The sequence below is a fragment of the Microcebus murinus genome, chromosome 14 (genome assembly GCF_040939455.1).
Source record: "Microcebus murinus isolate Inina chromosome 14, M.murinus_Inina_mat1.0, whole genome shotgun sequence".
NCBI lineage: Eukaryota > Metazoa > Chordata > Mammalia > Primates > Cheirogaleidae > Microcebus > Microcebus murinus.
This window is the reverse complement of record NC_134117.1, coordinates 53619344-53633574: the sequence shown is the minus strand read 5'-3', so window position 1 is coordinate 53633574 and position 14231 is coordinate 53619344. Positions and strand designations below refer to the sequence as shown.

At 57.6% G+C, this 14231-nt stretch overlaps 1 protein-coding gene across 1 annotated transcript in view; it reads right to left on the bottom strand.

Annotated features, from left to right (window-relative positions):
• Positions 1-14231, bottom strand: part of SLC29A3 (solute carrier family 29 member 3) — a 43051-nt gene that overhangs the window by 17190 nt on the left and 11630 nt on the right. Inside the window, exon 3 of the mRNA XM_012762590.2 lies at positions 2957-3039. Within this exon, the coding sequence (XP_012618044.1) occupies positions 2957-3039 (83 nt within the window). The remainder of the gene's footprint in view (positions 1-2956; positions 3040-14231) is intronic.

Here is a 14231-nt window from a genome sequence, read left to right as displayed (position 1 = left end):
ATAAACTACTTGTGTTTGAAACCTTGTTTCAGGGTCTGCAAGGGCCTCGGGCCTGGGCAGAAAGCAGTGGGCAGCCGGGCAGAGTGCCTGGACCCTCGGGGGCCTACAGCATCAGCTGTAAGAGCACAGCAGGGGCCCTGGGGGCTGGCAGTCAAGCCCTACCCCTGATGCTTGGGGTGATCCTGCAACCTCAACGCTTTTCACACAGGGTCCCCCGCCTTTGCCTAGCAGCTGGAGCTGCCCCACCCACCCCCAAGATAAGAGCCAGCAAGGGCAGAGAGCCTGAGTCAGGAGACCAGAGCCTTGCCCAGCTCTGTCATCAATTTGCTGCGTGACCCCAGGCAAATATCCAATCTCTCTGAGCCTCTGTCCTCTCATCTCTAAAAAGAAGAGACTAGACCAGATAATATTATATTAAAGTCCCTAACAGCTAAGAATTCTAAATCTGAAGAAATTCAAGTCGACAGAGACATTGGAGACAAATACCAAAAAGTTTTAACCAGTTTCTTGGGGCAAGGAGGTGGCAAAGGACACTCTGGGTGCAAGGGCAGGGCCCTGCCTGTTCTCCCCTGGCACCAGCACAGGGTCTGGCGGGCACCTGGTAATGCTGGATGTACAGATAGACAAGCCAGGGGACCAGCAGTGTGGGGGCTGCTGCCTGCCTCCTGCCCCCTCCTCGGCGTGGTGGGGAGTGGGGCTGAAGACATCTGCCGGTAAGGACAAAGTCCAGCAGAAGCCCTCCTGTGTGCTGTCACTACAAGGTGATTAAGTGGCTTGGACAGGAAGGTGGCCGTGCAAAGAGCTGGGGGACTTCTCGCTCAGGCACGCCCAGGGCGGGAGGAGAGGGAGGTGCACAGGCAGACGTCGGCATTCCGAGCGCCATGCAGTTTGGAACACTGGCTCTGTACCCACAAGGCCCCTCACCTGTGCGGGTCTCCTCCTCGCCTGCTGATTCCCTGCTGCATCAACCACGCCCGACCAGAGCCTGCATCTACGGTTCCGGGGCTGTCTCCAACATTCCTCAAGCTTCAGGAGAGCTGCCAGGTGCAAGCCTGTCCCGCGGGCACTAACAGGCGACACCGGCTTCCCTCTCTGCCTCTCTCATCCTGGCAGGGAGAGTGGCCCGGGGGATAGGCACGGCTAGACGACAGTTCCAGGCCCGAGCCTGGGGCAGGTCACATTCCCAGAAAGATCCTTGGAGGGGGCTGTCGGCTCCTCCACCCCCTTACTCGTTAGGGCACAGGACCCCAGGGGACTGGTTTCTTCATAAGTCTCCAAAATGTAAATCGTCCTCATAAGTATTTATGATGCTGCAGATTTAACATAATAAAACACTTGGCGATTATGGATGAGCCAGTCGGAGAAAACCAGGGTTCTCCAGGAGGGGAGAAAAGGAGATGCTTCAATCTCGCACATTAAATAAAAAGCAGCTTAGCCCCAAACCGTCTTCCCACAGCCTGGAAGCAGATGGAGGCCTGGGAGCGTTTCCCCACACTGCCCTCACCTCAGCCCTAGAGCCCAGGAGAGTCACGGGCAGGCCGGGTGGGCTAGTCCCCTGCAGATGGTCCCACAACTGCTGAACCTTCCCCTGCCCACCCTCCGGCAAGGGCCCATGCCTTGCTGGAGACAGAGCAGCCCGCAGCCTGGAAGAGGGGCTGCCAGGCCCTCAGGCCCCTCTGAGCAACGCTCTCCTCACTCTTCCAGACCGCACTTTGGTTTTAGGACAGGTGCAAATCCTTTGACACTCTTTCCGTTGGGAAGTGGAGCCCACGTCCCCTTGAAACCGAGCGGGCTTTGTAACTGCCCTGCACGGTCGAGGATGGCAAAAGCACAGCTTCTCCCTGCTCGCTTGGGGCATTTGCCCTCAGCCACTATGTCAGCAGTCCTGTCACCCTGAGGCCAGCAGGGAGACTAGCAGCGGAGCAGGAGAGAAGGAAAAAGAGAGAGAAAGAGAAAAGGGAGGATGAGGGGACAGAGAAAGACAGAGAGAGAATATGAAGACAAATGGGTTCCAGCCCAGCTGCTGTCTGACTGCAGCTGCAGGAGACACGATGAGCCAGACTTGCCAGCTGAGCCTCGATAACCCCCAGAACATGAGAAATACTAATTACCGCTATGGATTTAAGCCACTATGCTTTGGGATCACATTATTTAACAACCGCTTACTGGAATAGCCCCATAGCATAATATGTTTGGAAAGGCTGATCTGTTGTTCAGGCTTGGGACACAGGAGGTGCTAGTGCCACCCTCTCTCCTCCTGTACCCAGGGCAGACATCACTAATCAATCACGGCACACTCCCTGAAGCTGGACCTGCCTTAGAATCCTGTTCAACCAGAGATCTGGCAGTCACTACAAATGGACCAGAGCCGGGAAAAATAGATTTGCCATGGGTGATCTAAGGTCTCAGTAGGCCACGCCCAGGAGAGGCCAGGTTTCTGGACCACAACATAACCACTGCTGCTATCACTCAGCAGTAGCGTAGGGGACGTGCATGCAAAGGGGCTAGGACTGTTGTCCATATAAACACCAATCGAGAACGGCCAGCAACAGTCACCCGGTGGGGTCTGTGGGCCATCCTAAATAGCTCCTTCCACAGTGCGTCCAGATGGAGCCTCTCCTAGTCCTCACCAAGGCAACGTCAGAAATTCCCCCTTGACCCGTCGGCCGGTGTTACCAGCTTAGCACTGCACAGTTGGGCGGTGGGCCACAGGCCTTGCAGCCACTGAGACAGGCTCCCCTGGGAAGAGGAAGGGGGAAGTCCTCTGGACCCCGACCCGCTGTCACAGCAATGTCCCCAGGCAGCTGGTCTGCCCTCTCGATCTTCGTGGACACGTCTGAGCTGCCTGCCTTCTACTTTGGTGGCCAGCGTTAGAGTAGGCAGAGAGAAAGCGGGTGTGGATGGGGGGCATCTCGGAGGCGCGGGGTGAGGCTGGGGCCTGAGAGGGGCGGCCTACCTGTTGACAAGCAGGAAGTTGGCCAGCAGGCACAGCACGGAGGGCACGGTGGAGGCGACGGCAAGGTAGCTCTCAAAGTAGTTCTGGAAGCACACAAGCGAGAGGCTGCCGAGGTCACTCGGGTGGAGGCGAGGCCCCACCCCAGAGCAGAGACAGGGCCCCTCTTGGGGGGGCTTCTCCCTGCTGTCTGCAGACACCCAGGAGCCGTGGGTAAGCCCACCACAGGATGACACGGTCCCACCCCATCTCCAGTCTAAGACCACTCACTCAGTCACTCAACAAACAGCTGTCGGTGTCAGTTGTGCTAACTGCTGCGACATAAGGACATCGTCCCTGTGCGCAGTGAGCCCCGATGCCCTGCAGCTCACGCTCCCCCCACAGACAGAGGCAACGGCGCAGGACCCCCCCCACCCCGCCCCCGCACGTGTCTGAGAAGAAAAGCTCTGCCCGATCAGCCTTCCTGGCCCGCTGCCCAAGTGCGGGATTATCCACGTGGGTTTTCTTTAATGACCCGACCATACTCTCACGTTCTTGCAACCAAGTAAAACCTCTCAGACATGCACCAGGCGCTGCTCCCTGGAGGGAAACTTTGTTCTGACTCTGGACTTGCTCTCTCGATGGAGCTGCCACAGAAGGTCAAAGCCATCTCGGGAAACGGCTCCTAGACTGGCCAGAATGCGGAAAAAGGGCACTTTCCCAGCTGCAGCTCAGGGATATGAGAGAGAGTGCAGGGGACCACTGAAAGGCAAAGGCTTTCCTGATTAGAATGTTCTGGAACCCACAGTGCAAGCGGCGGCACGGCAGCTGTGTGCGTCAAAACTCGGAGAATGTCCACCCACGAAAGGGACCGTCCCATGTGTGCAGTATCCCTTAATAGACCTGTCTTTAAACACACAACACTGGAAAGGGCTGATGTATCTTGGCTTTGGTCGCTGCTCACGGTCAAACCACGAAGCCCAGGTTGGTAATGACGAGTTCTAAGCTGCGATAATAACAGCTTGCGTGTGTCCAGCATTTACCATGTACCAAATACAAGGACTTTATATCAGTTATATTGTTTAACCCTAAATAAACAAGCAAAAAAAAAAAGAAGCTGTGAGTTTCCCACTCTGGACAGCTTGAGAAAGTTAACCGAGGACACGTGTTGAGCACCAACGTGCCGGGTGCAAAGAACGGCGAGTGCAGAGCACTTGGCAATGTCCAGAGACCCCACCGAGCGTGGTGTGGCTCCTGCCCCTGCGGAACCCTGCGCCCCGCCAGGAGGGTAAGATGGAACCTGACGGTTTTTTCAATGGGTTGGAGCTGTTTGCCAAACCTGAGAAAGGACCCGTGGGAGGTTCCAGGTTGGGGCGCGGGGGAGGAGAGGCTAGGTGCTCGAGACAGTGGGAATGCCATGGGTTTGGGGAAGGTCCCAGAGGAGGTGGGATGGGAGTGTGACCTTGAGGGAGAGGGTCAGAGTTCTCCTTTCTGGGAGAGTGTGATTGCCAAGAAAGAAAAATGCCATAAGGGGCCCCCCTTTTCGTCTGAAGCACAGGCCGTGCTACTGGCCCCTTTTAAGCTTGCAGAGTGTTTTGTGGTCTTTGAAATCCGCACCCTGAATATAAGGCCGTGGTGGCCTTGCAATTAAAATGATAATCGCAGCCAGTGTGGTCCATCAACCATGAGCCTTAGAAATAGCCTCCCGCCGGGGAGGCGCGCCTCATTGTCCCTGCCTTGATGGGCTCAGCAGAGCCTGGACTGCTCTGGGGCGTCGTCAATTACACCTGGACACAGTGGCTGGGCCTCTGTGGGGCGGGGTGGGCTGGGGGTTGGGAAGCAAAGGAGAGAGGCCCTTAGGAAGAGACTGCCCTGGCCCAAGCCCCCAGCAAGGCCCCTTCCTTCGGCGGTTGCTCAGTCTGTAACCGGCTGTCGCAAAGGACAAGGAATCTCTGTTTTTGTCTCTTTGAGCCTGCTCAGGCCCCCTGAATGTTCCAGAAGTATGGATTTTCCAGGTAACTGGGTGCTCTGGCTCGTTGATATGTGAGCAGAAAAATGTGCTTTTTTTAATGTTCAAAAGCTTTTTGAGTATTGACAACTGGATAAGACTCTGAGTCCCTTTTGTCTACTGGGCCTGTGTCTGCCTTACAAAGAACGTACGTGCAGTGGGGGGCAGGGACGTGGAGCTGGGCCGTCCTTCCTTCTGCACAGATCGGGAGCTGTGACGTGGGCGGCCTCAGCACAGCCCGTGAAATTTAAAAAAAAACAAAACTTAATTCCTGATATAAACATGTGGAGGTTTTTATTCTATTACTTGCTGCTGGCTGGGTGTGGTGGCTCACGCCTGTAATCCTAGCACTCTGGGAGGCCGAGGCGGGCGGATCATTTGAGCTCAGGAGTTCGAGACCAGCCTGAGCAAGAACGAGACCCCGTCTCTCCTTAAAAAATAGAAAGAAATTAGCTGGACAACTAAAAATACATATATAAAAAATCAGCCAGGTATGGTGGTGCGCACCTGTAGTCCCAGCTATTCAGGAGGCTGAGGCAGGAGGGTCGCTTGAGCCCAGGAGTTTGAGGTTGCTGTGAGCTAGGCTGATGCCACGGCACTCACTCTAGCCCACGCAACACAGTGAGACTCTGTCTCAAAAAAAAAAAAAAAAGAAAAGAAAAGAAACCAAAGCTCTCAGGCCTAGACCATAGGGAACTGAATTCTGCCAACAGCTGGATCTGAGTGAGCTTGGAGGGGGTCCTTCTCCAACTGAGCCTCAGATGAGACCGCAGCCCCGCTGACACCGCCTTGTGAGGACTTAAGCAGAAGATGCACGTAAGGTGTGCCCAGATTCCTGGCCCCTAGTCACTGTGACAGTAAATGTCTGGGGTTTTAAGCCGCTAAGTGTGTAGTGTTTTGTCATGCCACAACAGACTCCTAATTCACGAGGGTTTCAGGAGGCTGGGTTCCTACTCATCAGGGTTGTGCTGAATATTATAGCCTTCCTGTTTCAACTTACAATCAGTTCCTCGATAAAAACAGGGACAGCTGACATGACTTCCTGCCAGACAGGAAGACCAGCGTGCTGGCCCACTTGGGGACAGAGGCTATGCTCGCTGGGCACATCAGTCCCCTCGGCCCTTCCTCACCAACACACGCTGGGTTCAGGAAACTGGATTTAGTTTACGTGTCACTCCAGACCTGTTCACCCTGCCCCTCCGGTGACTCCCTGTCATAAAGCCACTGCCACCAGAGGAGCCGCTGCCAGCGAGAGATCCCTGGGCCTACGCACCGCCGGCTGCGCCAGTGGTTGGGAGAAAGGTCAGGTCACACGCCTGGAAGGGTCGGGGGGTGGGGGGGGCCACGAGGTGGACTTTGACCAATGAGAGGCAGGAGGTGGAAGGAGCCAGCAGATTAACCTATCCTGCCCCTGTGGGACTGCTCTGAAATGTGGTGGCTCCAAGTGGCTTCTCTGGAGACGTCCCACGTGTGTTTTCTTTTTTTAGACAGAGTCTCACTCTGTTGCCCGGGCTAGAGTGCCGTGGCGTCAGCCTAGCTCACAGCAACCTCAAACTCCTGGACTCAAGCCATCCTCCTGCCTCAGCCTCCCAAGTAGCTGGGACTATGGGCATAAGCCACCATGCCTGGCTAATTTAATATATATATATATTTTTAGTTGGCCAATTAATTTCTTTCTATTTTTAGTAGAGCCGAGGTCTGGCTCTTGCTCAGGCTGGTTTTGAACTCCTGACCTTGAGCGATCCAACCGCCTCAGCCTCCCAGAGTGCCAGGATTATAGGCGTGAGCCACCGTGCCCCGGCCCCACGTGTGTTTTGTTGCAAGGCTGTGGCTGGCTCAGTCATCGGGTAGCTCCCTGTGTTTGCACTCTCCACCCCTGCCTCACTTCCCTCTTCCCTCCCTCTTGCTTCCCTGATGGACTACTGCACGGGACCCTGCAGTCGAGCTCCCGCCTTCCACGCCTGACTATGCACTTTGTGGCTCTGCCGCTGGCACCTCCCTCCTGGGTTCATCTCATCGGCTTCCAAGGGGTGCCGGGGCGACCTTCTCCCATCTTGCTTAAGGAAATGTGAGAACCTTTGGACACAGGTTCAAACACATTTGTGACTAGGATGGTACCAGTACTGTCCCCTCCGGAGCAATCCGTAATCTCCATGTGGTTCATGGGTGGACTGCACGGAATGCAATGTTTTGGGATCACTGACACAGAGTTCACCTCCACTTGGGCCTGATTCCTGAGAGCTCGCCCCAAAGGCTCTTTTTTGTCCCAGCAGGGTCCCTGAAACCATCTCCATTTTTAGAGGTGAACACACGGACCCCCAAAGGCAGCTCCAGCCACGGAGGAGTGGAGGGACGAGGAGACTGTGCGGGAGGCAGCACCGGGGCTGCTGTGCACGACAGCTGAGGCTGCGCTTCACACAACCCCGGGGCTGTGACGTGCACGGTGCCGCCCAGAACTGTGCAACAGCAGGCCTGTGTCTACAGCCTGCTGAAAACCTGCAGGCGCTGGGGGTCAGTTTGGGCCTTACAGATCTGCAGGTTAAACACTGTGGGTGGGCTGGGCGAGGTGGCTCCCGCCTGTAATCCTAGCACTCTGGGAGGCTGAGGCAGGCGGATTGCTCGAGGTCAGGTGTTTGAGACCAGCCTGAGCAAGAGCGAGACACTGTCTCTACTAAAAATAGAAAGAAATTAATTGACCAACTAAAAATACATAGAAAAAATTAGCCAGGCATGATGGCACATGCCTGCAGTCCCAGCTACTCGGGAGGCTGAGGCAGGAGGATTGCTTGAGCCCAGGAGTTTGAGGTTGCTGTGAGCTAGGCTGATGCCACAGCACTCTAGCCCCGGCAACAGAGTGAGACTCTGTCTCAAAAAAAAAAAAATAAATAAAGACTGTGGGTGCTTTGGCAGGAAGGCAGGGAATGCATGCCAGAGGTGCCACGAGCCGATGACACCTGCTCCAGCAGGTGGGCCCCGGGCAGGAGACCCTGAGGCCGGGTGGTAATCCCATGGCAGGCCTGCACACGGAATCACAGTGTGTGCCTGCATTGTGCCGGCAGCTGGGCAGATGTGACGGAGAAGCGGTGGCACCTGTGTGCCCTGGGGAGTCAGGTGCAAACCTGGGCACAGCAGACACGCCGTGGGCAGCTGGGCAGATCGGGGAGCGTGTCCGACAGACACGGAGGTGCAGAAAGACGGGTGCACCAACAGGAGGTAGTGGCGTGTGCACACGGGGATGCTTCTTTGCCACGGGGGACCCAAAGCACGTCCACTCGCTGCAACCGACCTCTGAGCCTTTCCTCAGCACACACAGGAATCTGCGGAGCTGAAGCAAACCTCACCCAACCCGCGTGACTGGGGGAGAGGCGGCGAGGGCTGGGGGGACCTCTGGCAGCCAAGGTGCCCGTGCCCCAGGGAGCTGAGGAGAGAGGCCTGTCAGTCACCACTCTGAGGTCTCAAACCCTCGCAGGGCAAGGCCCAGCTCTGAGGACCAGAGGGAAAGCTCCGCCCCTTGAATGTGTGATCTGACCTCCTCCGAGCTCCCCCGATCTCCACCTGCCCCTTGCAAGCCCCAGCCCCCAGTAGCAGTAACATCCTGCAACCAGGTAACCGGGGAGGGGAAACGAAGCCCCGAGGAATGCTAGTCAACTATGACACGTGGCCCGCACAGACGCCAGCCCACGTGCTCTCACCGCAGCTCGCAGGGCCAGGCACAGCTGGAATCGCTCCCATTTTACAGAGAAGCAGCCTGAGGCCGATTCCAGAGGCGCACAGCTGGGCAATGCTGGGGACAGGACCTTGTGACTCGGGGTGGGGCAGGGACCTGGGGAGACATATTCACCATCACTCTACACATGTAAAACGCACCAGCCCAAGCACTGTCACTGGGGCCGCGGCGTGCCATCAGGATGCGCCAGTGCCGGACTGGCAGCCCCCGTGCCTTCCTAACAGCAAGCAGTACCGGCTCTTGGGATCTGAGGTTCCATCAACGAGAGACACATTTCTTTCGGGGTGAGCGGCGCAGAAGAGCTATCCCTTCTCTCAACCCCCCCCTGCCCTGCCCATCCCCCAGGGCATTTCCATGGGCTCATGGATTGCAGTAGTGTTAAAAAGATGAAGAGGAAAGCCCCCACCTGCCAGCCTCCCGAAAGGGATGGACGCGGCCGGCGGCTGAGCGCAGACCGGAGGGAGAGGGCGGTGTGGTCAGGCAGCAGCAGGCAGGCTTCCCGGTCCCGGTCCCGGCTGTGCAGCCGGGGTGGGGGTGGGGCTCCTAACCCAGCCTGTGCACAGACCCTGGCCCAGGGTGCCCGGCGCCAGCTGCCCCCCAGAAGCCAGGTCAGTATGGACAAGGCACGTGCGGCCTGGGCTCGGGGCACTGGAGTCACTTGTGATGGCGACAAGGAAACTCATTTCCATCCGCTACGCTCTGGCCCCGTTTGTGAGCGAGCACCAGGAAAGGGGGAAACACTCTTCAAACACGATTTAAAAACCCACCGGAGCCAGCTGGCCAGATGTGAGGCCCATTTTGCGACGGGGAACATTTCCTCTCCTCCGCCACGCTGAGAGGCTCCGCGCTAAGCATCTCTTCTGGAAGAATTTAATTCCGGGCTCAGAGTCCAGGTAAAGAGGTTTCTTCAGGCAGGGAGGCCCCGAAATGAGCCCGTTTATCTCTGGCAGGCCCTGGTTAAGCCTCCTCTCCCCCGAATGCCATTTGGGCACTTGGAAATAAGCGCAGCAAATTAGTCACGAGCCGCGGCAGCCTGGATGCCCGTGCCACCGAGCCCCGTGCAGCCCCCGCCTCCAGAACGCGGCGGCAGCGGCAGCTGGGCTCCTGCGGGGCGAGGAAAAGCGATTCGAGCCTGGGGGTGGCAGCTCAAGGCAGCGGAGCGTTACCTGGATCACAGGGGCATGAAATTAGCAGCAGCGAGCAGGCCGGAGCCGAGAATAGTTTGCCACTGCAAACTCGCTGCCTTCAGGTCGCCAAGTTCTGTGGCCTGGGAGGTCGCAGGGAGGGTGCCCTCGCCCCGGGCATCGGCTCAAATCATTCCTGAGCAGGTTGGGAGGCGAGCGGAGAGGGCAGTGTCCCCAGAAGGGGTGGGCTGGTGTCCTTTCCGTGGGTTCCAAGGCCCTCTGTTTGGGGCCCTGGCCCTGGAGAGTTAACCAGCGTGTGGCCCCCCGCATAGAGGGCTGGGAGGGCTGGCCGGGCAGGGAGCAGGGGCCAGGGAGACCCTAGGATGGGTGGGGTGGCCAGGGGCCTGAGGACAGAGGAAAGCCGCGGTCGGAATCACATAGGTGAGCCCTGGACAAACGCCGACCGGACACGCTGAGCCACTGCAGCCACCCTGAGGACGGGGAGCCCCCATCGGACCTCTGCACGCAGCTCTCCCTGCAGCCCCCGAGCCCTGGCCTCGGCTCGCGGGGGCCGCTGAGCTTCTGCTTCTCGAGAGCCTTGGAGGCCCTCCCAGCCCTCCATCCTTTCTCACACCTCCTTTGCAATCCCTGCCAGAAAGTAAGCGACACTCCTGAGCCTTCTGGAAAGAGCTTCTCCACCTTCTCCCCTCTGGGAGACTTAATAGAGCACACCTCTCCGCTCCCTGAGAAGTGCTCTTCCTCCAGCCTGAGCTGGCTTGTCGGAGACTCGGAGACTCGTGCCACTAATTCCCGCCTTTCCTGCCTGGATTTCCCTCCCTCCCCTTCACTGCTGGTGGCTCTTTCTCTCATGGCCAAGAGGCTCTTTTAGGTTTCCCTTTGGCTAAAAAAAACCAAAACCCTTCTGACTTGGCTTCCTCCAGCCACAGGGCCCCTCGTTTCCTTCACTCCAGACTTCCTGAAAATGTCATCCATGCCCACACTGCGGGGCCTCACCCCTCCCCGCTGCCCTGCGGACACGTTTCCTCAAAGGGTCCCCAGGGGCCCCCTTGGTCCCGACCCTCACACTCCTGCCGCTGCATGCCGCCCCGTCTACAGTGGGCTGCATTCATGCCAGCCCAGACCTCAGAGCGTGACCTTGCTTGGAAACAGGGTCTTTGCGGATGTAACTAAGACGGTATCGCACTGGAGTAGGGTGAACCCCAAATGCAAGGACCAGGGCATGTCTAAGAGGAGGCCACGCCAAGACGAGGCAGAGACTGCAGTGATGCCACCACAAGCCGAGGGACACCATGGGGCGCCGGGAACCCTGAGAGGCTGGAAGAAGAAGCAAGGAAAGATTCTTCCCTCGAGCTTTGCTTGTCAGTCCCCTAGTCTGACTCCTTTTCTCGGCCCCTCTGCAGAGTTTCTTTGGTTCCTCCTTTGCCCTCACCCCAGGCCAATCTCACCTGCTGGCCCCATCTCCCCATCACCTGACTGTGACTCACATTCCTGCCCGGTGTCCGCACGCGCCCCTCTGCCCACCCTGGCTCCCACCTTAGTTCAACTTAAGCTCCTCCTTGGGCCGCCCTTGTGCCACCCATCTGCCTCGCAGGCCCAGCTGCCGCGCCCTCTTCTCCTGGGAGCCCTGCCTCCAGCACCCCACCCAGCACCTTGGTGCACAGTCCCCTCTTCCGGCCCCTTGTCGGGACACCCTGGGGGCTCCAGTTTGGTCAGATGACGGGGCCTGTGTAGGCGAGGGAGGCTGGGGGAGGCTCCGGGATGGTCTCGGGCAGCAGCTAGCGAGGGGTCTGTTTCAGAAGAGACTAGGGCCCTCCGGGGGGCCACTGAGCAGCCAACGGTGCAGTCAGGGCTGGGCACAGAGTGGTGGACTGAGCGGAGGAGGGGCGGGCAGGTGGCAGTGGCTGTTCATTCATCCATTCATTTATTCGCCCAAAGGTGAAGGGCAGTTGGCCTTCTAGCGCTCAGTCGCTTATTGGACAATTAGCGGCTGAGCACCTTAGTGTGCTGGGCGTGCGCTGGGCAGGGGGCACCAGCGCTCCAGCCACGGAGGCCAAAAAATGAGTGGACAGCAAGAGGGGGAAAACACCCCCCACTTAGGGTAAATGCAACAAAAAGCAAAACCAAAAAATTGGCTAAACTAGAACCTAAAGGAGGAGACTGCTGCTGGCAAGGGTAGTGAGAGACGCCTCTTAAAAGCAGGTGGTGTTTGGGCTGAGACCCACAGGATAAGCTGTGTGAGGGGAACAGCATTCTGGATGGAGGGAACAGCGTATTGTTGGCCCTGAGGCAGGAATGAGTGTGGTGTGTTGGAGCAGCCACGGGGGTGAGCGTGGGGTACGGATGGGGAGGGGGAGTAGGAGGTGAGGCCGGGGCCCGGGCAGGCAGTGCTGGGAGGGCAACGGGAGCCACTGCAGGACTCGAAGCAGCTGAGAAACCTGGTACCGGCCATCCGTCCCCATGCCCTGCTGTTCTGAGCATTCTTTACCTTTCGTGCACCTCTCTGAGGGGAGATTCATGTTCTGGATGAGGAAACCGAGGCTCAGAGAGGTCAGGTAACTTGCCCAAAGTTACACAGCTCAAACCCAGGCCTCTGTCCCCAGAGCTCAGGCCCCTTTATCTGGCACGGGGGGTATGTCTTGTACCTGCTTAAGTCTTAAAGAGATTACATCTGCAGGCGCCATGGGGTCTGGATTGCAGGGGATCCCCGGAGGAGCCACACAGGCTTAGGCTGGGGTGATGGCCGTGGTGGGGAGACTTAGAGGGACAGGGCACACTCAGGTAGGGTATGCTGCTGGCCAGGCAGGCAGAGGGAGTCTGCTCTGGTGTGATCCGAGCATTCTGGGCAGAATAACCACTCCACCATGAGAAACCCCATAGTGAGATTCCAAAGCCCTGAATGCAGGACCACGACATAGTCCTGCGATGACAGGTCTTCCTCCCGCCCACCCCAGCCAGCATGGACACGACAGCCCTTCCACAGACACGTAGAGATGCATTCGCCCTTCCGCAAATATTCACTTAGCTCACCAGACAGCATGGATATGGGGGAATCCGTCTACAAATATTTACTTAGCTCACTAGATATTCTAGACATGGGAGAGCCGGCCCAAGTTCCCGCCTGCATGGAGCTGCTGGTTAGTTAAGGAGACCGCCAGCAAACGTATAAACAGAGAGAGACCACGCCAGGCAGTGATAAGTGCTTTGAAGAAAAATCAAGCAGGGTAGGTACCTCTAACAGATCACGGGACACCAGCCATAAGGGAGTGTCCCATGACCAGGGGTTGGCAAAGGACAGCGCTTAGGCCAAATCTGCCCACAGCTTTTTTGTAAATACCAGAACCCTGCCCTGGGGTCAGGCCCACTTGTTCACACATTGTCAAGGGTAGAGCTGAGTAGCAAACAGAGATCATGGGGCCTAAAATATTTGCTATCAGGCCCTTTGCAGAAAAAGTTGGCCACCCCAATCTCTGCAGTCTAGTCTCATTTTTTTAAAAAAGGCAACAGAGCCTCCAATCGCCCAGCAAGCACGAAACAGTCAGAAACAGAAATCGGCCCTCTTGAGTGCCAGGGTCCTTCTGCCATGCGGGTGAGCAGAGAACATGCAAACCTGTTTTCTCTCAACCCTTCCACGCCCTTCCCTTGCCACACTTCTGCGAGGCCCCTAACTTGGGGCAAGCTGGCCCCTTTCACTTTCATCCTACTGATCCCCGGAAACGTAATAGGCAGAGGAGGCTCAGACACAGAGGGACCCACGCACAAGTGACTCTGAGGTCCTGGAGGGAGGATGAGCTGATTCGAGGCTCAGTCACTGCTGAAACCCAGGCCAGCCTGTCCTTCCTCTTTTGCAGCCTGACCCCTGCCACGTGGCCGGGGAAAGGAGGAAGAAAGCCTTCCAAGAAAACTCCCCACCTACCCGCTCGGCCCTCGCCTGACGGGGCAGTTTCTGCGGCCCCCAGAAGATCCCCCTGCATCAGCGGCACGAGACTGACGACCGGGGACATGGGCCATACCCTGTGGCCTGGGGGAAATGAGGAGGTGGTCTGGGGGGTGCTCCAGCCACTGTCTGCAGAAGAAACCCTGGGGACCACGAGGAACAGGAGTCCTCAGCCCCGGCAGGCACTTCCTCAACGGCGTGCTGTGTCCGCCTGGGGAGGCAGCTTCTCTTTGGAGGTGCTCGTGGGCAGAAACCACAGGCTGCGCAGACACACGCGGCCAGCGAGGACCCGAAGGAGGCCGGCAAGGGACCCTGCCCAGACTGACCACCCGCAGAGAAAGCGCCCGGCTTCTCAGGGGGAGACTCTGACTTGGGCTCTCTGGGTGCTCATGGTGATCAATCGATCAGTCGCATTAAAGAGATGCTTGGACACTTCAGGTCCAGGCCATCTTCTAATTTGTCCAGGAAATCCCCTCTGGATTCTA